Below are 24,376 nucleotides of genomic sequence, written 5' to 3'. Positions count from 1 at the left end.
ACAGGGCATCCCATGTGACATGGGCAACTTGAGGAGCAGCACAGGACACGGACCAGGCTGTTTCCAACAAAAGGAATCTTCTGTATGTAAACAAAGTTTAGTAGCAAAGTGTGGAGTCCAGGAAGTCATTTCTGGTGAGGAGAATAAGCTTTCCTTCTGAGATGAGTGCAATTACTTCTCTATTGTTCTCCTAGTTCCTCCTCAATTTAGTCTTGGCTGTGTCTCCAGTGAGAAAGTACTACTTGGAACATAAAGGAGTTTGAGAGAACACAGAGGAAAACAAAAACCCAAGATGTCATTTTACATTTGATTTCAAAAAGTCAATTTAGCAGGTGAGAACATGTTAATAGCTATATGTTTTTGCTTTGAAAGGGACAATTAGTAGTGAAATTAAGCAATGGAGGACTTTGGTAGCAACTGCATGGAAAGAAAAATCCCTGTAAGTTAGAAAACAACAGGGTCTAACAGTAGAGCACCGGTTGGTTTGTGCTTCCTATGTTTGTTCACTCTCTTCAAAATATTTAACACTGTGACCACAATTTGTGCATTTCTAAGAAAGAAAACTAAAATAATTGCTGTTCCTACTCTGTCACAGATCCTGATTTTCCAGACATGGGACAGGCTTCCTGTAGAAGTACCTCCAGTGTCTTAATTGATGCATTTGCACCAGGGAGAGTTGATGCAACAAATGACAATTGAGCCCATGGGTCAAGAGATTCAGAAATAAGTATCTAAAATTAGGTGCCTAATTCCATAATTAGGAACTTGAGAAGAGGTGGACTGGTTTTCAAAAAAAAAACTACAGGAGTGACAAATTCTGCTGAAGTCAATTTGAGCTGGAGGTGAGTTTTCCTTTAAAAATCAGGCTGTTTTATTTAAATGCCTGGTATTGTTACAGGCATATTGGATATCCTGGGTTGAAGGTTTGAATTTTCCCTCCCAAAGTATAACTGTATCAGCCTGTACCCAGTGCACAGAGCACTCACTCATCATGTGGTACTCTAGAACATGAGTATATTCCATCCTGACAGACATTATTGTGTGAGTGTGTCTGGGGACTCAAAAAAGATTAGAAAAATACACTTTCCTCTCTTTGATCCTGAGGCAAGCCACAAATGTAACAGAGGCCTAAGGGCTGTTCCAAAGGATGCTGGGGAGCAGCTTTGTGGAGGAATTTCTGCATGGGTTGGGGATGAATACAGAACAAAACTTCCTCTGCAGCACCCACCAACAAGGTCCTCCTGCCTCCCAGACCAGTGTGGGATAAATCAAGGTGAGGAGCTCTGAAAGCACTGCATCATGACACTCATGGATCTTGGCATGACATCATGAGTCAGGTTAAGGATGGGAAATGCAGTTTTGCTGTTTCTAATGTATTTTTAAATCTTATTGGCTTGATGCTATTAAAAAACTTAAATCAAGCTGTTAAATCAAGATCATTTGGGCTAAAATATTTACTCCTAAGTGCTGGAGGCTGAAGCCAACAGTGTAACACAAAGGTAGGCAGACATAGAGAGGACAATTGTCTCAGTCTCTCCTTGTTATTGGCTTATAGGTATTTTGAGAAAGAATAATAACAAATTCTTTTCCATTCAACTAGATCCCCTTACCTGTATAAGATAAGGGTTTATAATTCAGTTTCAGTAACAGCTTGTAGGAATTTATTAGTTGTGAATTCATAAATTCCTATAAGCACATAAGTCATTTCTTTGCAAAGTGGTTACTACTGGTGACAATTAACTGATAGTTGATTCTTTGTAGGGGTTTTTTAGCACATTTCAAATCTGTTGCTTTGCATACTGCACCTTCCAGTCTATTTCTGATTGTCTTCACCCTTTTGCAATAATATTCTCCCAAGTGCAGTAGCATTATACCACAAAGGTGGCAGCCATGTCAAAAGCAGTTGTGCCACATCATTTAACAGGCAATAATTGTGTCCAGGAATCACAGGAATCTTGATCTGCTGCATCAGGCATCACTTCTTTGACAGCTAAAGCTGAAAAGACACTTGGGATGGAACCTAAAATACACTCTGTGTCAGGTTGCAGGGACTGTGCCAACAACCTACAGTGCTGAAGAAATCACAGCCATACATTTATCTTGGTTTTTTTTGTTTCTTTTTAAACTTAATTTCTATATGAACAGGATTTATGAGACATCACTGTGTCATGCTGCCACAAGTGAGGATATTTTAAAATCCAATGGCCCATTTGAGACAAGTTTGACACATGGTTCACAAGAGGAATAAAGGTCTGGCACATTTCTGGAAAATGAGATAGGGTGGCCCTGTTAAGGTTTCCACCAGGGAAGGGGCTGCCACCAAAATTCATGCCCTGTTTGTGCCACAGCCACTTTGCCCACACAGAGGCTACAGCCTAAGATCTCACCTGTTTACACAGGGAGGTTAAACTACCATGAGACAGAAATGGATCAGAAACCTGGTTTTGTCTCTGCTTGTGCTCCCAGAAGTATGTATTGGTCTAGACTTGGCAGTGGGAGGGCATTTAAAGTTCTGTTTGTGTTTCTAAGCTAATCCTGCTTTTGTGTGATGTGTAATGCAACCATGTGCTTTTTGGATATTTAAGTTGATGCTAAGCTTCTGAGGTCAGAGATTCATTTCAGTACTGTCATTGCTCTCATTAGATTTTCAAGTGTGTGTAAGCAAATTCCCGTGGTGGGAGCCCCTTATCCCATATTTTCTCTGTGTATTCATGCAGTATTTATAGTATTTTTTGTGATTGGGAGAAAAATTATGAGTTCAAGGACATTTTTAGCTGGTTTACCCAAACTAAGTTCACAAATTTTTTGGGGATTTTTATAATTTTGCTTTTATTATTATATGTGGAATATTGTATAATTAGATCTGTCAAATAATTTTGTGTTCTGCTTTTTTTCAGATCAATTAGGTGTCTATGTGGTCAAAAGGGAAAAGTCCTTCTTCATCTGAAGTGAAGCAGGACCTGAAGGATGTATCTCAGACATACCCGTGGCTCTCAGGGTCCAGGAATGCACTGACTCAGGAGTGGAAGCTGAACCCAAAGTCTCCTCCATGGTCACACAGAGTAGCACTGCACACCAGATGTGGCTTTCTCTTGACATATGCCTAAAACTTTTTTTAATGATAAGTGGTTTTCAGGCTGGCAATTAATTTCCCATTGGCTTGAACTCCTAAGAACTACAAGTTAATGGGAAGCTAGCTGGGTCATTAATTAAAATGGAAAAAGTATTTTGAGATAGCATTTTCCTGGAAGTGGGGTCCATTGGTGTCTGATGAGCTGTTTTATAAAAACTGCCAAAGTGAGATTAAAACTTTTAAAGCTATTAAAAAATAGTATGTGAAGCTTAATGGCTAAATAGCTACAATTGTAATTAAATAGTAGAAAGGCAGATTTGGTTTTGGCTGTAAAACCAATATTAGAACAAGGTAATTTGCAGTGTCCTACAGCAACAATTAGTGTCCTAAAGGATGTGACTTTTCATTAGGATGACTAGGAGGATCTGACAGGGGGCTGAATCATGCCCACTGTAGTCACGCTGAACTTCATCTACATGCACCCACAGTATTTATTGCTCAGTCAAATTCTTCCTTTTATAATTCTGGATTGCCACATGTGCAATTACATTGCATCCGGCAGAGAGCTCCGAGATCTGTAATTACCAAACACGTCCACAGCAGTCACACAGCAACAGAAGTGACACTCATGTGCTCACGAGTGTAAAATCAAAGCACTGCACCTCCCACCTGCCCATGACTGAATTGAGAGGTGTTTACTGCACAGTTTATTCTGTGAAGCACCCTCCCAGTGTAATGATACACAACTGATAAATGAGAGAGGGAAATAGGTGCAGTTCACACAAGCCAAACAGTGCAGAACAGAGTTATTCTGGAAATTTACACTCTTTGCAATACCTCCAGTGCATGCTCAGCTAGCTGTGAGAAAAGAGTGGCTCTGCAGAGCCCAGATGTACACACATCTGCAGGGATCCTGGCACACTAGAAAGGATCAGGAATTGGCTAGGCCATGCACAGGAGTCAGAAGACTTGAGTATGTATAAGTCACCTTGTTGTAGGGAGTGAGTGTCTCCCATAGGGCTCAGGCTATAGGGATGTTTGCAAACAATCTCAGTGGAAGGAACTACCAGAGTAATGACTGGAGATGTGGCAGTGTCTATGTACACCCCACCTGTGGGACCGTCTAAAAGCACAACAAACACTGTAATGTCTCATCTGTCTTTCTGACCGAGTCCCAGTCCGAGTAACAGAGGGGCCTGCCCTGGCTGTGGTACAGCCTCCAGGTGAGGTGTACATTGACATTCCAGCTCTTCTGCAGTACAGTTTCCCCTTTCGAGCAGTTCTTTCTGCTCTCTAGAGGCCTCTCTAGCCGGCCTAGATCTGTGCCCCTGGTGAAAGGGGGATCCCATCAGCAGGGCCGTTTGTTTCCCCGTTCTCCGTGGTGCATTCAGCAGTGCGTTTAAGCGATGGGGGAGCTCGGGGCACGGTCAGGGAAGGGGGTCCGCACTGGGCAGCCCCGGTCCTGACCTACTTTACTTGGCAGGCCTGACCTGAGCGATGGCGCCGGCCCGTCCCTTTCAGTGAAACCTGAATTTCTGCTGGATTAAGGCGGTTGTGTAACCGCAGCCCAGCTGACTCCATTGTTCCTCCGCACAATGTTGTTATCGGCGTGAAGTGAGCGGCGCCGCCGGGCAGGGCGGGCAGCGCTGCCCCGGGCAGGGGCGCACCCGGCGCTGCTCCCGCCCCCAGCCCGCAGGGGTGAGGGGTGAGCGGGCGGGGGCTCAGGTGCCGCCCGGCGGGCATTGGGCACCTGGAATCGCCGCTCTGCGGCCGCCCGGACACGCGTGCATTTAAAGCCGGCGGCCATGGGCTCCTGCGGGCACACGCGTGGGAGGACACGTGTGTGGAGGGCAGAGGGAAGGAGGCCGGGCAGCGGCTGGCGGCACTGCGGGAGCGGCGCGGGTGAGGGGCCGCGCCAGCCCCCGCCGGAGCTGGGTGAGTGAGCGAGCGAGGGGCCGCTCCCCTGCCCGGGGCGGGAGCCTGGCTGCCGGAGCACTCGGCGGGGGGTTAGGGGCGAAGGGACCATGCCGTTCGCACAAACCCACAAACCAGCGCCGCCGTTTGCAGCGCAGGGCACGGGTGTCCCGGGCAGCAGGGACCGCGCTCCGGGCGGGACCGGACCGTACCCAGCCGTGGCCGCGCTCTGTTGCTGTGACAACCGAGCTGCTCGACGGCGGGCGGGCGGGCGCGGGGCATTGGCCGCCGTGCGGCACGTGGGGCGGCGGTGGGCCGGGCAGGCCCGCCCCGGGGCGGGATGAGCGCGGCGCGGGGCGGGCGCAGCGGGGCCCGCGGTCCCGGCGGGCGGTGGTCGTGGTTCCGTCCCCCGTCGGCGGCCGAGTGTGGCGGGTACCCGTGGCCGAGCTGCGCTGCCCCGGCTCACTCTGCCCTGCCGTGCCGTGCCCGCCGCCGGGCTGTGATGTGTGTGCCCCGCTCGGCGGGAGGCGGGGAGTGCCCGGCGGAGAGGAGGGGAGTTAGTCAGCGGCGAGGAGGAGGAGGCAGGGCCGGAGGCAGAGCCATGGAGAGCAGCGCTGGGCGGGCGGGGCGGCCTGTGTGACCGGGGCGCAGCGCGGGGGCACGGCCCGGCAGCCCGGGCGGCAGCGGCGGGGCCGGGGATGAAGGTGCGGCGCAGCCCCCCGCCGCCAGCCGCCGGCCCGTGACGGGGCGGGGGCCGCGGCCCCGACGGGGCGGGCGGGGGGCCGCTCGCTGCCTTCCTCGGGGCAGGCGGGCGGGCGGGCAGGAGGGAGGGGACTCCGGCAGGGGCTGCCGTCGCACGGGGCCGCGGTGACTCAGAGCCGGCGCGGCCGGGGGTGAGCCGAGGTCTGTTGTTGTGGGATTTTTTTCCCCGGCAGGTTATAAATAGCCCCGCGCGGCGCCGTGTCACGGAAGGACACCCTGGCCGGGCGCGGGCAGAGGCCGCCGGCGCGCAGCCTCCCCCGGCCGGCCGCCGCCAGCCCGCCCGCCCGCCGGCCCAGCTGCCGTAGCGGCGGGGCCGCCTCCCGCCGGCCGTGCCCGCTGCCGGGGCCACAGTGACACCGCCGGCCGGGGCAGCCACAGCCCGGCTCCGCGGGGACAGCGGCACGGCACCTCGGCCCTGTCAGACCTCGCTGAGGCAGCAGGGAAGATGAAGCCGGAACGAGGTAAAGGGCTTATCAGTACATTTCGTTTTGTTTGTTTTGTCTGTAGGATTAGAAGTAGCCCAGTGTTTGGCTTCGATGTTGTCGCTCTATTTCCTTACCCCCCTCCCCTGTCATTTTGGGGGGTGGGAAGGAATCCAGGTACTCGGGCTCAGCTCGGGAAGTGCCAGTGGGAGTGGGATGCGGAGGGTGACCCGCCAAGGGGGGTTCCAGCCCCGTGTCCTGCCTGCCCTTCGGCTTCCCATTGTCTCGGCTGGATGGAAGGAGACAAACGCCGTAGCCAAGTGCTTTTGCTGTGGGAATGCTGCAGTTCGTGTGTCAGACACAGCCGGCTCGTTAGCACAGTCCTGCAGTGCTGAGCCGAGAGTCGGTCAAAGGCAAATCGGGCATCGACAGACAAAGCCAGCAGATGTACAGAAATATCCAAATATAGCTGAAAAACACCCTGAAAATAACCATAACTTACATCTGTGTTGTTTTATAAACTGACAGTGCTTTTTTCCCCCAGTTATAATGGAGATATTTCATTACAAGCATGGTGAAATATAAATTTTTCACGATTATTTGGTTACACCTTATCGGATTGCTGACATCTGGTTTTACAGAAAAATCAAGACGGCAGTCTACGTATATGTTTATAACACTTGAGCTCTTTTGCCGTATAGCAACAGCTGCTGATGCCCCTAGAGTTGGAAATATGTCATGACTTCTATTTTGATCCACAGAGCAGTGATAATTGATTCGTGTTAAAGCAAGATATTTTTTTAAGAAAATCTTAGAAGTGCTCATCGTAGTATTCCGAATGTTAATTAAAAACAATAATCCATGTTTCCTAAAGTTTTGATGATTCTATTGATTATCTGGTTCCTTTCAGTTTAAAAACGTTCTATTTCTATTATAATCACTTTGGTGTTTTGAGAAACACTTTTATATAGCTCAGATATTCGTGTATTAAATACTAACACTTACATGACATACACATCTTAATTAGGTTTGTTAATGACATGTTTGCTAATAGCGACACTGCATACATGACCACTCTCAGGTAGATTTCTTGTTTGTATGTGCTGCAAGGATTATATGGTGTGATGATAGCACAGATAGTACAGTAATCATAAATTAATGGGGTTTAAGTGTTATGGTTTTGAAATGGGCCTTTCTCATTGCTTTCTTCCTTGTTTCTTAACTGCTTAAAGCTTCACACCATCTACTGCAGCAAGGCTGGTTGTTTGTAGGATCTTTAGATTTTAATACCAGACACTGAAGTTTGAAAATTGTTTACTGTCAGGGTGAAATTACATTTCAAAATAGCCAGGTAAAACGCAAGTCAATATTTGCAGCTTTAATATGTTCTAATCTAGCAGTTCAACATCCTTTCTTTAATTTTTAGGTAGAAGGAGTTAGAACACTGCAAACATTTTCAGTTGCTGTATGATAAGTGATCAGATGCCTTTTTTAACCAGCCTGGTGTGGAGGGAACCAAACTTGTACAGAGAGCAAGTTATTAGGTTACTGGGGTATTTTTTGTGGTTTTTTTTTTTTTTTTTTTTTTTTTTTTTCTGTAAGCTGGGAGTTAATAAATTGAGATTCTTATACAGTGTAAAGTGTTTACCATGAACTGGGCCAAATCCTTCAGAAGTTATGTCTTGAAATTGTTCTAAGATAATTAACAAAAGTCTTGAAGTAAATAATGGTTCTTACCAAACGTGGGAGGGTATCTCCAGCCATTTTAGTGGATCCCTCCAGCTTAACTGTGTGCTAATACAGCAGAGCAATACCATGCACAAAGGGGGTTGTGAAAGTGCTGCCTAAATGCCATGTGCAGCCCACAGAGACTCTTAGGAGGCACGAATCATGCAAATGTTTACATGTGCTGCTTTCTGCATAGCAGCTGTAGCACAGGACACAAGCAGTCAAGTGTGCGGTCACCTGCTTCCAATCGTCGCAGATTAATAGCAAAGGGCAGAGGAGAGGCAGACCACTCAGCTTGCCACAGGTTTCACTGCTCTACAGAGCCTCAAAATCCTGAGAAGACTGTAAGTTCACAACCCAAGTAAAGCATAAAAAAGCAGACTTTAAACAGACTTGCAATGTGTTGGCTTTTTTTGTTGTTGTTGTTGTTACAAATAATTATATCAGAATCAATTTGGAGCAGAGGGATGCAGTTCTTGTTAGAATTTAACTCAGCACTGCACTGAAGATTTTAATGCCCAGGCACATTGGGAGAGGTGTGGTTTAGCCTTTGCTGAACTACCAGTAAGGTTCTTGTTATCCCCAGCAAAGATGGATCATGCAGGAGAGGAAAGAGGAGATCTAAATGTACAACTGTTTTATCAGTGGGAAGTGCTACAGAATGTTTAAATTTAAGGAGGTGAGAGGGAGGGACAGAAATGAAGAAAACATGGGAATTTGGCCCTAAGGTACTTACCTCCCTGTATAGGAGGGAAAGTTGGAAAATTGCAGATACAGATATGTAATGTGTGAGAGCAGTGTGGAGGGGATGGAATATGGAGCTCTGCATAGCAAACCTGCAGAGCAGTTCTGTGGGTGAGGGAGAGCAGGAAGAGAGCTTCGAAAGTGCAGGTAAAAATGTGAACTTATTCCTTTGCCAGGCAAAGCCATGGGGCACTCCCAGGATGTACCTCATGAGCATCACTCAGGACATGGCCCTCAGGTGGGGTTTGAGTGTGGGAGGACAGTGGCTGCTCTGAGCACATTCCCAGAACTGTCTGTACTGGGTCTAGGGAACACAGTAACTCAAGTACTGGTGGCTGCTGCTCAGCTTTACCTTCCCTGTGCTTAAACTGGTGAGGCATCTTAAAATACAGTGGTCATGGTTCTTCAGCTGAGGCTCCACTGGTGCCAGGGAGAAGAATTATTTATCTCCCTTTCTTACGTACAATGTTTTTGGAGTGATGTTTGAGTTTGGGGATAGTTTTGGTTGTTTTTTGGGGTTTTTTTTCTTTCTGCAGTAACAACATATCAGGTTACCTGGCTTTGATCCATGATATCATCACGATTTGGTTTCTGCAGTACAGCTGCCTAGTCAGCTGCTTCGTGCTGCATGTTTGGACTGCTGTTTCCTTTCTCAAGTACAGAGCTTTGCTCTTGCTTCTATTGAACTTCGTTCTAATGCCTTCTGGTCAGTTCGGCAGTTTATTGAGTTTGGAAGACAGAATAAGGCTTCGTAGCAGAGTGCTTGCAAAGTTTTCCAGCTCAGCTTTGTTCATAAACTGTATAAACACACTGTTTCACCATCAGCATTAATGAAAACATTGCATAATGTCAGGGTGATAGCTTGCTGCCAAACTCAGAAGGCTTGTTATGTACTCTTAGAGTACACTTGGTGCACAACTGGAAAACATCTTGTGGTTTAGATGAATCTACATTATAGTCATATTTTACTGTGGAAATGTTACAAGACATCAAAAGTTTTGCTATAGTCTAAATAGCTGGGAGTTATTGCTCCTTCCTCCTCCCTCCCCCTCATTGCATGAATGATCAGTTAAAGGAGAAGGACAGGCTTGTTTGTCTCTAAATGCATGCTGGCTGGTTTTTATCACCTTATTTTAGTCTTTTCTTACTTTCTTATTGCCTTGCTTTGTTTATTCCTCTATGTGTGTTCTCTGTGTAGAAACTATTTTGTTTTCATGTACAAATTAAACAAAAAGCCATCCTTTCTTACTTTCTGAAGCATTAATTCCCTCCTTGAGATTATCCTAATTTACAGAAATGACTTTCTGTCTACCAGAGAGGAACAAGCAGACTGAAGATTGCTTTTTGTCTTCTCCTTCCTTCTTTGCAAGTCAAACTTGGATATGTGCCTCAGGGTCTGTTTGTAGTAACTGGGTTAAGGAACTTCTGCCACATTACTTGGTGGGTTGGTGTGGAAAGAGGTAACTCTTGGTTCAGCAAAAGTCTGTTTACTGCCTCCTGTGGGAAACATTGCTGAGGCATTTTGGGATCTGTCTGTGGGGAAAGCTGGAGGAGAGATTAATGAACAGTTGATGGAATTTAGATTCTTAGGAGGAAGGATGAGGAGGCATGGGACTCGGGGGAAGTGAGCTGAACCAGTGTGTTCAGTTGTGGAGTTGGTTGTTAATTTAGGAGATGTGGGTAAGGCCCTTGTTTTTATAAGCATAAAATATGCCCTATATTAACTGGTGAAGATGTTATGGAAAACTTTTTAGCAAAGATGATGTGCTACAGAGTATGCAGATTAGGAAGTGAAAATATATATTGAAAAAGGATGAGTGTTGTTTTAGTGTCCTATATTGAACCATGATCCAGACACTTTAATTTTGTAGTATCTTCTCAGTGAAATGTCACAAAGCATTTAAAGTTTTCCACGGCAGAATGATGCAGGCAGTCAACAAAGTAATAAAGTGGAAATGAGCTGCTTCCTGCTGGAGGAGCTGTCACTCCAGAGGCGTTGGGGCAGTGCCTGGGGCTGGGTTGCCACAGGTAAGTGCAGGTTGGGTGCTGATGAGCTGGGCTGACGCTGTGCCTGCCCCAGGAAGCCCCCGGGCAAACAGGGCACGTGTGGCCAGCAGCGTGTGCTGCTCCTCCTGCCTGCATGGCTGGCAGATACAACCTGATGGTTCTCAGAGAGAAACAACCCCTGGAGCTGCTCGGGGTAAAAACCCCACCGAGCCAAGCAAGCTGACAGGTACTGCACTCACCTTCCTTTAATGGGCTGTCCAGCTCTGATCTTTGGGGAGAGCAGATTTGTCCTGAGAACAGATAACATACAGATACAGGATATGAGTGAACAGGAACACAAGCCTTTGTCTTTTAATTGAGGGTGGAGTCTAGATGCTTTCAATACAGTTCTGTCCTTGCACCTGAAAAATGGCAGCGTAAACTCTCTTTTTATTAAATTTCTACCTCAAATGTTTAACTTGGAAGAATTCTTAGTTTTTAGGTCCTTAACTTTTTTTAAATGTTAGGCACCAAAAAATTTAAGTATATTTATTTATAGAATGGAAAATCTCAGGTTTTAATATGAAATGCCAGCTTAGTTTTCTTACCTGTTCTGCAATTCATACTTAGCTATTGACAGCAAGGCTTCTTGTTGTAAAAGTATTTCTTAGATTGCAAGGGTGCTTTTATCATTGTTCAGCAGTGAGAGTTCATGGCACACCTGTTTCTCAGAGAGAACCATCCTGGTAACAACTTTGCCATTTTTTTGTAGTTTGTTGGCATTGCACATTTTAGCTGCCTTTAGCTGTTGCTAAAAGAGATGCTGCTGGAGTGGCATTTAGGTGGATATTTTGGGGACTGTGGATATGCCAAGTCCATAGGCTTGGAATATATAAACTCACCCTTCTGACCATTTTCTTTACTTGCTGCAGTGAGAAACTCTGGCATGTCAGTTCAGATCCCTGGGGTGAAACATATTAGGTTGGACTTTGCTGTTAAGGGCAGTGTTGACATTATTATTGGATCTGAGGTCTGCCAGCTTCTAAATGTTTTTAAAAATAAGCTAACATTTATAAATACAGATTCTCATGAGAGACAAGAGTTTGCTGCCAAATGAAATTCTACTTATTAAAATTAGAAGTCTTCTGTGAAAACAGAGTTACTGACGAGAACAAACCAGCTATATGACATTTGTTAAAAGAACTTGCTCTGTCTGCTTCACTGTTTATAAAATGTTTCTTTGGTATTTTGATGGACTTCTACTAATAGCAGCCATTTACTGGTGGAGAAATAGCCATAACCTTTTATCTTTTCAGCAATGAGTTTAAGGTAACAGTCCAGCTATTCTTTTAGTCCATAAGGTCTTGCAGTTTAACTGTAAATATAGTGGTAGTTATTGACTCCATTCCAATGTAATACTTGATAAACTATGTTTTTTAGATTTTTGAAAGTGTCTCACATCATTGTCTTTCAAGGTGGTAAATTGTTCAGTCTTTGCAGGTCATTTAAATTTAATGTTTAGACAGAAGCCAGTTTTAAAGTTAAAATTGTTTTAGAAGTGCATGTGCAGTTGCATGGTTACCTTTGTACTACCCAGTACTAAAACTCCATGTATAAGTAGGCAATTCATGATGAATGCAAATACAGAAGAGTGCCTCTTGGACCTGGGTAGGTAGCTGGACTTTGGAAGACTTCACTTTCATTACCTGTTCCTTTTTCTGCTGGTCTCGTGCAGGGTGGCATGACTACAGCTACAAGCACATGGCTGAAGCCATGTGAGTTATTCTTGCTCTGCAATCAGAGCTGTACTGAGATTGGAAGAGATTTTTTTTTTTTTTTTTTTTACAAAGGCTACTTGTAAACAGAATAATTGAATTGTAAGTCATGAAAATTCTCCATCTTTTCTTAACATTTCAGAGTTAATCTGACCAAGTCAAGACCAACTCACTTGTACTAATACATTTCCTTCTATGTTAAATGGGCTTGTCTAGTTCTTTGGCTAGTGATTTTTCATGCTAGCTTTGGGATCAAAGCTGGTTCAAGTTGCTGTCTGGGATGGTATTACAACATCACATTGACTCAAAATGCAAAGATGTAATAGGGTAGTGTGAGGATGTTCTTGGGGATAATTTGGAGAGGGAGCTGTGTATGAGGCAGCTGAACACACAGGGAGGGAGCACTCTGCATACACAAAATACTAATGGCATTTCATGTCTGTGCTGATTGTAAGAGTCCTTATAATGAATAAAGGCAAACAAAATAGCCTCACTGAGGAATCTTCTGAACAACTTTGTTTTTTCAGGGGCAGTAAGGGGAGTTCTTCCCCCCCATACACATTTATTTTGGTTTGGCCATTTTTCTTTCATGGGCAGGCATGCAGTGTCTCTGTGCAGGTATGTAGTACCAGTAACCATGGGGCAGCTAAGCTTTCCTCTTAGCAATGATCAGTGCGTTTCCCAAACCCATTGGCTTTTTCCAAGGAAAAAAACAAGTTGGATTTTCTTCTGAGGCATAAAAAAGGGAGAATATATCTGAAATAGGGACTCTGGTTGCACGTGAGCAATGTCATCTGTTTTACATTACACAAGTTAGTGATCTTTTTTCCATCAAGATCCTTGGGAACCAGGTTGTTAAGTAAGTCCATTTTGGATAGTGAACTACTTTAGGGAGTCTGTGAGCAGGTGACTGCTTGTGCTAATTTAACCTCTTAATGGTGCTTGCTGTGTATGCAGGGATTCCTTTTGCCCACTAATGAGCCTACAGGATTTCTAGGACATATTTCACACTTCTCTGTGCTGTAACAAATCAAGCTTCTTTCTCAGGATGCTGTGCAAGTAACTTGTTTTGTGTAATGGGGGCAGGAAGGGCAAAAAGAGACACAGAACTTCAGTAGAATTGAAGGTGGCAAGTATTATTTCATATCCTCAGTACAGTTAGCAATGGGAGGTGGTAGGGAGGCAGCTGGTTTCTTCTGAGGGACAAGGGAAGGAGAAGGAGAGGTGCAGGAAGAGCTGCTGTGGTCAGCCTGCTTTTTTTTCAGAGCAATGGGAAGCCCTTGTCCCCTGCCAGGTATTGTTCTGCTTGATTCCCTGCCAGGGCACCAGCCCAGCAACGCCAGTGAAACAAACCATGGCTCAAACTCACGCTTCCAGGCAGGTCAGCAAGTTTGGTGGAAGGCTTTGTTTGCAGGCTTGGGGGGGCAGAGAGGGTCTGTAAGAGCAGTATCTGAGTAAATGTCTGTGATGGCTCCTTGCCATAACTTCTGTGTTAACAGAGAGTGAAGTTTTGATATGTTGAGCTGATGCTTTTTTTATATGCAGTTTTCTGTAAAGTCACAAGTACACAATACACTGGTGCATTTCCTTTGCATGTTAGATCTGAATCTTCAAGACTTTTATTTACTTGTTCTTTATTTTTAAATTTTCATTAAGTAGTGAATTTGAGGGTAAGGGAGAAGAGAATAGTTGCATTAAGAAGGGAAGAACTTCAGTAAATATTACATTGATGTGGGATAAAAGAGGAGGAGTTTCCTATCAATAGGAGCTGCACAGGGACAAAATTGTGAAGGTCAGCATGGACTGGGAATGCAGTTAGGTCAAAGGGATTGATACCAACACTCATGCTGTTCAAAGGTAAAAACCCTTTTTTTCTCTGCTGTAAATGTCTTTAAAATTTATCTTCAAGTATATTTTCTATATATAGAAAGTTTTCCCACCTCAGTTACCTTTTAGTGAAAAGTATGACTTTGCTTTGTTTTAATCTGAGGGGGAAGCAGCTTCTTCCTTTTGAAGCACTATTTGATTTGCCAGAGGAATTTTGTTTACTGTGGGGAAACCATGAGAAACAAAGTATCTGGAGAGCTAGAATTGGAGGATAGACTTTGAGTAATGCAGCCATAGCTGTACTAGCAGTAGTACTCATGGTGTAACTGCCTACACCATGCTTACACAAGCAAGGTGTAGAGGACCCCTCTGAGGAGTCTGCTGGTAAAAAGTGGAGGAGTAAAACCAAATAGCTAGTTCAGGTGAAACAGGAGGAATAGTTGATAATGCTGGAAATATCTGAAGGCAAAGTTCAATATAAAACTGCTAGAATGCTCACCTGGCTCACCTTGCACCAAGCACTTAGGCCAGTCATGACTGGCTGTTATTGTGCTGCCTCTGGATGTTTGCTATGAGAGCCTTGCTGAATTAACAACTTTGTATGAGAAAGTATTTTGGGTCCACTAGAGATGAACGTTATGGTGCTTGATGGTACATTGTATGTTCTTTCATCCCATCCTCATGTTGAGAAGATGGAGTGACCTTTTATAAATGTTTTAGGACACTTTTTGTATACTGGCAAAATTCATTCTTGTGTAAGTTACTAGTATGAAATTTGAGCAGCTATTTGGTTTTAATCTTTGTTTGATTTAAAAATCATAGTGGGATGTTAGCATCTGATGCTTTCAGCTTCTCTAGGTGTACTGTGGACTGTATGTCGCCTTTCTCACTCAAGAAATTTGAGTTTGAGCATAAGTAAGGGGAAAACTATACACAGAGTGTGAGTGGTGTGTCTAACCATCTCTTTAACATGCACTGCAAGCATCAAGAACTGACCTCAGCTTTGTTCTGAGGAATTGAGCATCTGTACTGGGAAAAAGGGAATAAAGCAGTCTACATGAGAGCACTTGGTGGTTTTGTGTTCTGCAAATTAGTAACTCAATCCAGAATGTTTGTTTCAAGGAAGGGATGTGTTAGTAGAAGTGTATTTTTATTTTTAGCTTGTCTCCATGACTAGGCTGTGTAAACATAAGGTGCTATGGAGTCACTTAGGCTTTGCTCCTTAGGGGTCACATGCACACCTTGCTTTTCCTGCACAAGGGAGGGCTGGCACCTGAATTAGAGTGTTTTTCTGAACTGGCTCATTACTAGACAACCTGTGCTTTGGCATGGTCCTTCAAAGGTTGAAGTTGAGTGTTTTTTATAATGTAGGGATGATGCCAATTATGTCTATTGGCAAGTGCTTCTGAATTGATGTGTAATTCACTTGATACTGAGATGAACCATGTTTGGCTCTGATTTCCTGCTTTATGGAATGTGTAGGGCTGCTTACTCCCAAAGTGTTGGGTTAAAATCCACAGTTATGAAGACCTCACCTTTTTCATTTTTAGAAGTGTTATTTTATTTGTGGCAGAAGGTGGGTTAAAATACAGTCTGGTTATCTTGATTATTGCCTGTCATTTTGCAGAGTGTTAGAACAGTGAGCATGGTAATAGTATTTGAAGTGCAGGGACTTTATGATGGTGAAGTATGCAGCCTAGGATAAAGTCCTGTGTGCTACCATATTCTCATGTAAAGGATCTTGTGCCTCTGGAATTTGTGGGAGCATGAGAGATCCAATAAATGAGTAATGTCCTTCAAGGTAGGTTTTGTTTTGGTAGAATATCTAATATTGCAGTTTATAAATTTAGCATGTTATTTGGCTGGATGCATTCACTTCTGGGGTGTTCATCCACAAACAGGCACAGAGCTCAGCTCAGTGTACCTACAGCTGGTTTAGGACTGTAACCTTAAAAGCTGGAGTGTCAACAAACTGCCCTGCTTTTACTGTACTTGAAGAATATCTGGTGTGAAAAGGATCTTTGTGGTTGCACTGCAGTAGTGCAGTGTGGGGAGACTGTTGAGGAGCAGTATGCTGGGTAGGTGTGCCCATCAGCTAGAGACAGCTGCTCATCACTAAAAAATTGTTAGCTGGCCTGTAAAAACAGCTGGTGACTCCCAAATGCTGTCTCTGCTGGCCTCTGTGGGAATTGACTCGGGTGTTTGCTCCTGCCTCTTGTTAGCAAAACTAAACATACCATGTTTACTAATGTGATAAATATTCCTCTTACCCCTCCCGTTCCTCCTGTAGATACTGAATAACTGTTTTATAGAAAATCATCTGAGTACTTTTCTCAAATGCTAGGTAGTCGCTTGATTAAGAAAACCTGAAATTGCTTTTTCAGACTGTGTGAACGATGGTTGTTTTTGTAGAAGTAAATGTTCCATGAAGGAAAAATACTTGGAAAGCAGACAGGTAAAATAAAATATACAGGAAGCTTGAATGTCAGTGACTAATGAAATGGTATTTTTTTGCATCTTAACTCTCTGTAAGGCACTATCTGTATGTGAGATCTTTAAATGGGCCAACTAAGAGGTATCTGACCTTCCTCAGATAAAATGTCTACTTAAAAATTTTGTATAGATTGTGATTTCTTGCAACCACAGCTAAATTATACTGGTATGTAAACTGTGAGTGGGGAAAAGTAATTTTGCGAAGTGGCATGTTTTCCATGCTCTTGAATGGGTTAGTGAGTGGTACTGAATTTTGAAGGTGGTTGTGTAGTCTAGTTTGATCTGGACTTTTCATAGTTTCATGGTAGCTAATTACAGAACAAGGGTTTTAGTCTTGCTTTGTGATGTGGTTAGGCTGGGAGTGAGATAGGTTTTTTGCACTGATTATGTTAATATGGTACTGTCATCTGACTTTAATACTTGTAAATACGTCAGAGCTGGATGAAATTGTTTAACGTAGCCAGTACGTTGTTTAGACTATATCTAAAATAGCACATGTTGTTTTGAGACTACCCTCTTGAAACAACCTCATAAATTAGTCCTCAGAAGTGCCCATTACAAACACTGAAGTAAGAGCTGCAGTAGTGCAAGGAGAGCTGGATCCTGCTCGCGTTGTGTGCTCGGGGAGGGTCACAGGAGTGAGGCGGCCGAACCACTCCCGACTGGGCTGAGCAGTGGAAAAAGAGCGGTGGGAACTTGGCTGGTGCTGCCTGGCAGGAGGACGGGCCGGCGGCTTTTTCCGCTCCAGATGTAAATATTCATCACCTCACAGCCCGCAGCTGGGGCTGGCTCTGCGGAGCGGTGCTGTGCGGGGACATTGCGTGTGCGGTGCCAGCACACACACACACACACAGCGGCTGCTGCTGCGGGCAGCGCGGTGCCAGCGCACAGACACACACAGACACACAGCGGCTGCTGCTGCGGGGAGAGCAGTGCCAGCGCACAGACACACACACACACACACACAGCGGCTGCTGCTGCTGCTGCGGAGAGAGCAGTGCCAGCGCACAGACACACACACACAGCGGCTGCTGCGGGGAGAGCAGTGCCAGCGCACAGACACACACACACACACACACAGCGGCTGCTGCTGCGGGGAGAGCAGTGCCAGTGCACAGACACACACACACACACAGCGGCTGCTGCTGCTGCGGGCAGCGCGGTGCCAGCGCACAGACACACACACAGACACATACACACACACACACAGCGGCTGCTGCTGCTGCGGGGAGAGCAGTGCCAGCGCACACACACACACACACACACACACACACAGCGGCTGCTGCTGCGGGGAGAGCAGTGCCAGCGCACAGACACACACACACACACACACACACACACACACACACACACACACACACACACAGCGGCTGCTGCTGCGGGGAGAGCAGTGCCAGCGCACAGACACACACACACAGCGGCTGCTCTCGCTGCTGCTGCTGCGGGGAGCGCGGTGCCAGCGCGCCCGGGCAGGGGAGCGGCTCCTGGGCATCCCCTCCGCGGGGTCGGCACCGCCGTCCTCCCCGCAGCCCGGTCCCGGCTGGAGAGCGCGGCCCCGGTGGTTTGCGTGCGGCGGGCCCGCCCCGCTCACCTGGCCCGGGCGGGCGGGCGCGGGGGCCGGGCCGGGCCGTGCCGAGGGGCCGGCGCTCGGCCGCGGGGCCAATCGGCGGCCGGCCCTGTTGCTATGCGCGCCCCTACTCTGCCTCCTTTGTGGAGGATGCCCTGGGCACCCAGCCGCCCGCGCCGGCGCTGCGGGGCTCGCTGCGGGAGCGCCGGGCCGAGCGGAGAAGGTGTGTACGGCAGCGAGCCCCGCGCCTCGGGACGGCCCGGCACGGCTCGGCACGGCCCGGGGTGCCGGGGAGGGGGCCGGGCGGAGCGGCGGGGGGAGGCTGGAAGGCCGGTGGCACCGGCCCGGACAGGCTTCAAGGCGTGAAACAAGTTCAAGCTGTGTAACTCAGGGTAGTCGGCAGCTGTTGGCGGTGTTTGTCTGAGAAAGTGATTCGAAACCCACCTATACCGAAGCGTAGCAAAGTTTGCCTCTCCGGCTGAGTCTGTAAACAGTTCCTTTAGAAACCCAAACCAGACATTCTTCCTTTCCTTCCGTGTACTGAGCCTATGAAAGGCTGAATTTCTCTGAGTTGGGGGTTGGCTTTTCGTTTTCCTTTTCTAACGTTCCCTTAAAGGAAAGTAATGGACAGCCTAAAAATTAACTCGGTTAATTCATTAGCTTGTTAGGGCAAGAGTATTAAATGTCCTGGAACAGGAGGGGAGGATTTTTAAGCCTTAAAAGTGAGACGCTAGTTAAGTGTCAGATGTGCTAACAGTTGTAGTTAGTGTAGCCATATGTAACTGTTTGACTCCTCATTGTTATGAGAAAAAAACCAACCTCTTCCCCCTCCCAAAAACACCCTGAAGCTTAACTGAGTTTCTTCTGTGCCTTGTTATGTAGGTCAAGTTTCTCTCTCCTCTTTTTTTTTCCCTCCAGCAGGAGGAAACTATTACAGTATTTTGATTTCTGCTAGAAACAATGCATGAAACATTATTAGCCCTTTGCCACTACTTGTTTGTCTTGGGGCAAATGAAGCTGATGCAAATATGTCAGCTTTGGGGGCAATACAAATATGTATTTTTAATTAGCATCGTACTGGTTGCTCAACTATATGGTATAAAAAGCTAATTAATGTTATACTGAACTTAGTGCAGAATTGAGGATTATCTATTGCTTTTTATACAAACTTGTTATCTAAAAATGTGAATGTTGCTCTGACCAAGTACTTGCATATATATTTATACATATATATATTCATCCTGTATCTAGAGCTTGTTGATATTCCTCTGAAAAGTGCAAGAGCTCTAATTTAAGTGAGCTTGCTGACATTGAATGACCCCCTCCTGGCACGGGAGGAGGAATGATTCCACTAGTGCACTCTTGTTTTTTTGTGTGGGAATATTGGCTTTGAATCACTGAAGCACTGCTTTGTAAAGTAGTAAGGAATTTTTGAGAGGACAAAGTGAAATTTCATAATTACATAGATTAAATTTTAAATATGTGAGTCTGCCATTTTGCTATGTGGAAAATTGCCATATTATTAGGGAAGAGGGAGGCAAACTAGATTCTTGGCTGAAATTCTGTTAAGCCTTTCAGTTTTGACCCTATGTAATGTTTTATTATTTGGAGTACCAGAAAACTATTACAGCTTAATAACATGACTTACAGCATAGAAACTTGTAAATAGCTGAATTGTGCTGTGTGACACAGTTCAATTCTAAAACTATCAAAAATGTTCTTTTGTTTTATGCATTCAAAATTCCATAGTAGCCTCTGGTGTCCATTTTAAAGTGTAGTCTTTTACACAGCTTGAGAGTTGTAATGTCCTCATTTATCCTCCCAAATAAAATTTAAAAACAATTTTATGGGCCTGGCCACTCTCCCAGAATTTTTTTTAGATGGGAAGCATATATTGTCTCTTTTGTAACTTTTTTACTTTTGCAGGTTACTGTTTAACCACTTAAGGGCAGGCGTTGTAGGTGAAGGTTAATAGCATTGGGAAAAATGAACCGAGGAGCTTCATGGTGCTCCACCATCATCAGTTTCATCTCTCAGAGCTCCTTGCATTTCTCAGGAAGAAGTACAGTCTGTGCCTTTGGTCTGCTGGCCTTATGCCTCTCCCTCCACCCCACCCTCTCAATAATTGGGGCTGCAAATACTGAAGCCTACTGAAGCTGAAGGTAGCCTTACTAGCTAGGAGGAGGATTTTGGGTGGTCAGACGTGTTCTGACAAAGTTCCACAAGATAAATTACCCACCACTTAGATGGCAATGAATGGTTTGTAACATCAAAGTTTTGGGAGATCAAGTAGCACAAAGAGAAGATGAATACAAAAAAGAAGCTGCAGTAGAAGAGGTCAGATGTTATGAAAATAGTTTGCTCTGGGCTTTTTGTTTTGTCTTTTTCTGTATTTCAGATAAAATAATGGAATTCTTAATCTGCATTCCTCACCTGAGGACACTTCCTAACAAGTCCTGTGCTTTTTCTCCTGTGTGCTTTTTTAATTACCCTGATATTTAGTTCTGTTCTAGCAGCAGAGCTGCAGAAGTTTTCAGCTTGTAGGTGTGATTTCTAACTGACATGATGTTGTAATAAAGTTATAGGAATATCAGCTCCTACTTAACCTGCATACTATAATGTTTAATGTCTTGTCCATTAAAATAAAATTATTGAATTCTTGAGTGTTTCTATCTCTTCTCCCTGTTAATGCTCTTTACAAGCTTTATTATTACCAGTGCATTTGCACTCTTAGGTTTGTTTCTCATTTTCTTGTTTTTCAGTTACTTTGGGGAGAAAAAATTGCAGCTCAGTGCCATTAGTAGGTGCCTTGCATGTAGGCAGAAAATGTGCTTAATAGTTCTTCCCCAGGACTGTATTTATCTTGAGGTTAGTTATGCCATCAGTGTTCACATTCTTGTTGGAGTTGAAGCAAGCCTCTCGAGTTGATATGGTCTGATAGTCAGAAAGCTGCCCTGGATGTATTTCTCCAAGCCTTCACATGTGAAGTCAAAAATATCTGTAATGGAGAATTTTCCTGAACATGCTAAGAGGAAAATCTTTTCAGGCACTTCTAGACTGTTCAGTTGCATCATTCTCTTTTGAGCCAGAAGTAATGACACTGGGTTCTTGTTCTGGATCTCTAAACCCTTGTATTATATCAGATCTATCCTATGCATGTGTGGTTGTATCTACCCAATCTCTCTTTTTTTTTAGTCTGAGAAGGCATCTCAGCCTGTGCTGTCTCTGAGCCATGTTCTGCTGCTCTGAAGTTATTTGTGCATATAACAGGCTGCTGGTCTGCTTGTCATCATGAAAGACAGACCAGCCTGGAAAATAGTCTTGTTATTGGGATGTGTGACTTAGTCTTCTGATGCCCTGCAACTGTCTGTATTCCACATAAGTATTTTTCAAAATTTTCTTCCACTTTATAATTTTGGAGGATCTGAGCTGTACCTGTGAACAGAGTGCTCTTAGCATATGTTAGGGTGTTAAATGACTGAAACAAGGACTTCCTGCTTTCTGCTGAAGGCCTCTTCCTTGCCCCTAATAGTACTGGGTTTTAGGTTTTTTGGGTAATTTTGGGGGTTTTTTGGTGTTTTTTTGGTGTGTGTTTTTTTATGAAGTAGTTTTAGGAACAGTGAGATGCATTGTTCCCTTTTGTCACTGTACAGCCTCCCACTTTCTTCTTGAGGGTGTGATGAGTGAGGAGCAACAAGACTGGCCTGCTTTCCTAGAATGAGACTCAGAGTATTTTTCTTTAGGTTATGCAGATTTAAATGAAGATAGCAGAGTAAAGATAAGGTAAAATGCTTTTAACTCCAAAATTCTATGCTTGGAAATGAAGAACTAAGTTTTGTTTTCCTCATGTATGCAGCAAGTAGACAAATATATTTCAGATTCTCTCAGAGGGTGAAAGACAGTATTTACTTGTTAGCAACACATGGTTGAATCAATGCTACTCATCCTCTGAAATAAAACTACAAAACTTTTCTTTTGCAATATCAAGAAGCTGGGATAAAGAAGATTGAGGGATGCTATGGAACTTGGGGAAGATATTGTATAGTGGAGTGTACTTAAATGGAGGGATATAGCCTCTCTTGGAGTTCAGCCACATCATCTACTGTCTGTTGAAATTCTTTTCAAATTGCTGTCTAACAATAAAGCTGCTGCTTCTAGAGGGTGGTGTCTGCATAAGTGTTTGCTTTTTCCTTGGTGAGAAAGGAGAATATTGGCCAACTTGAAGTAATGGTGGTCATCCTACCTGAAAGATAACTGAGCCCTCAGATGAATTTCCTTTAATTAGGAGATTTTCAAAAGGGCTGAAGGTGGGGAGACTTAAATAGCAAGCACCAGTGCTAACAAGCAAGACTGTTGTTAAATAGTTAATAACAGATGGCTGAACTTCTGATGCAAATGATGAGACAGAACAAGAGAAGTTCTCTACATCCTGACCCAGCAACTCCTCACTACTGCCATGGCAACGAACACGTTTTACTCTCCAGTTTTAGCAAAGTTTATGAAACTCAAGATAACTTGTTGGTTTTATGACTTTAAAACAAATTTTAAAAGGCAAAGCAAACCAGCTGGAGAAGGAGAAAAGGTAAACGAAGAAAAAGTGGATATGAATTCCTAGAGGCCTTGTGTATTGGAGTTCCTATAACATCTTTCCAAAAGATGTCTGAAGTACTGTATACTTTAAAATGCCTGGCAGTTAAAACATCAGTTTAAATGCAGAAGTTTATAATCTGAGCAGATCTCTCTGAATCTTTTCCATTTAACTAAACGTGAAAATTGCCTCATGCAACTTAAATGGCATCACAAAGGGGAAAGGGAGCAGGAGGTGGGAAGCTCTCTGCATTTGACCTGGGCGTGGCAGAGGTGAGGAGGAGCCTGTGGGGGGGTGGATGTGACTCTGACTCCCACTGGCCTTGGGCTGTGTGAGCAGGACGCTGGAAGTGCCCCAAGTGCTCTCTATTTTTATCGTGAGGTTACTCTATGGGTGCTGTACCTACTGTAGTTAAATTCAAACCACAAGTGTCAACATCTCTTTTTAGGGTGAGATATCTGAAGGATTGTTGTTATAGACTAAGCTTCATGGCACTGAAAGTACTGGAGGGTGGGGTTTCATTTGGGAAGTCATGAACAAGAGCTGTGTATATAACTGAGTCCAGGTCACTTCTCATACAGCAGGAACAACTTGTTGTCTCTTTTATCAGTGCTGTTAAGAACATGTAGATTCCTCAGCTTTTGCTGTGTTTGTGAGGTACATCTATGCTTGTGGGTCTTGACTACAGCAGTGGCTTCTTTGCAGAGTGAAGGAAGTACTTCATGTAGTTGTGTACCAAGCCTCTGTATTCTCAGCATGTGTTTGCTCACTGTTTTGTGTTGCTGTGTCAGATGGATCAAGGACTTCTTCATCCTCCAGGTGTGTAACTCAGTCATAAGAGGACTTAAAGAGAAGGGAAGCAAATTAATGGAGTTATTTGTTATCTGTGATACAAATTAAGACTCCCACTTGGGTATCTGTGCTTTACTGGGTACTATACAAGCATGGAACAAAAGACTGTCCTCACCTCAGACCTTATGCAAGTATCAAACGCTAAATCAATGGCTTCCAACAGAGGGCTGTGTGGAGACAAAGGGATAATACTGATGGAGACAGATAAACTGTGCTCCCACAGGCTAACAAGCCTTTATCACCGTAATGGAGAAGCTGCAAAGCAGAGTCATTTTAATCAAGAGTGTAGAACAACACAGGGGGAGTGAGGACTGGTGATTAAAGTAATCACAGGCCAGTTTACTGCAGTAGTTAGTGAGTGACAACAGGAATGCTGGTAAGCCATGGAGGATCTTGAAAGGAGAAGAAAAAAAGGGTAATTTTCTTGTTATGAAAGATGATGTTTTAAGAGACAAAGAACAGGAAAATACGGTTTCCTGTTAGGCACCGACCAGAGGTACCTTACAAGGCTGGGTGGTGGTGAGGCACAACCTCGTCTGTGCCTTTTTCACACAGATTCCATGAGCAATCCTGCGGGCAGTGCTGCCTCTTCCCTGGGCAGGCAGATAAGGCAGTGCCATCTGCTCGCTGCTGCCATTCACGGGG

The 24,376-nt window shown here is 44.8% G+C and overlaps 1 protein-coding gene across 5 annotated transcripts in view; it reads left to right on the top strand.

Moving 5' to 3' along the window:
• The first annotated feature begins 5,335 nt into the window (after positions 1 to 5,335).
• The window catches only part of ATOSA (atos homolog A), a 48,584-nt gene continuing 29,543 nt past the window's right edge, over positions 5,336 to 24,376 (top strand). Inside the window, exons 1-2 of one of the 5 annotated variants that reach the window (XM_071441560.1) lie at positions 5,336 to 5,691; positions 5,923 to 6,210. In XM_071441560.1, the coding sequence (XP_071297661.1) occupies positions 6,195 to 6,210 (16 nt within the window). In that variant the 5' untranslated portion in view covers positions 5,336 to 5,691; positions 5,923 to 6,194. Of the gene's footprint in view, positions 5,692 to 5,922; positions 6,211 to 18,408; positions 18,515 to 24,376 lie in introns of those variants that run through there. The other 4 variants (XM_071441563.1, XR_011681480.1, XM_071441559.1 and 1 more) reach the window with 4 other exon arrangements.

The sequence above is a fragment of the Agelaius tricolor genome, unplaced genomic scaffold (assembly GCF_023055355.1).
Source record: "Agelaius tricolor isolate 1412-34295 unplaced genomic scaffold, bAgeTri1.0.p SCAF_16, whole genome shotgun sequence".
NCBI lineage: Eukaryota > Metazoa > Chordata > Aves > Passeriformes > Icteridae > Agelaius > Agelaius tricolor.
Note: the sequence above shows the minus strand (reverse complement) of the source record. Positions and strands in the feature narration are given on the sequence as shown.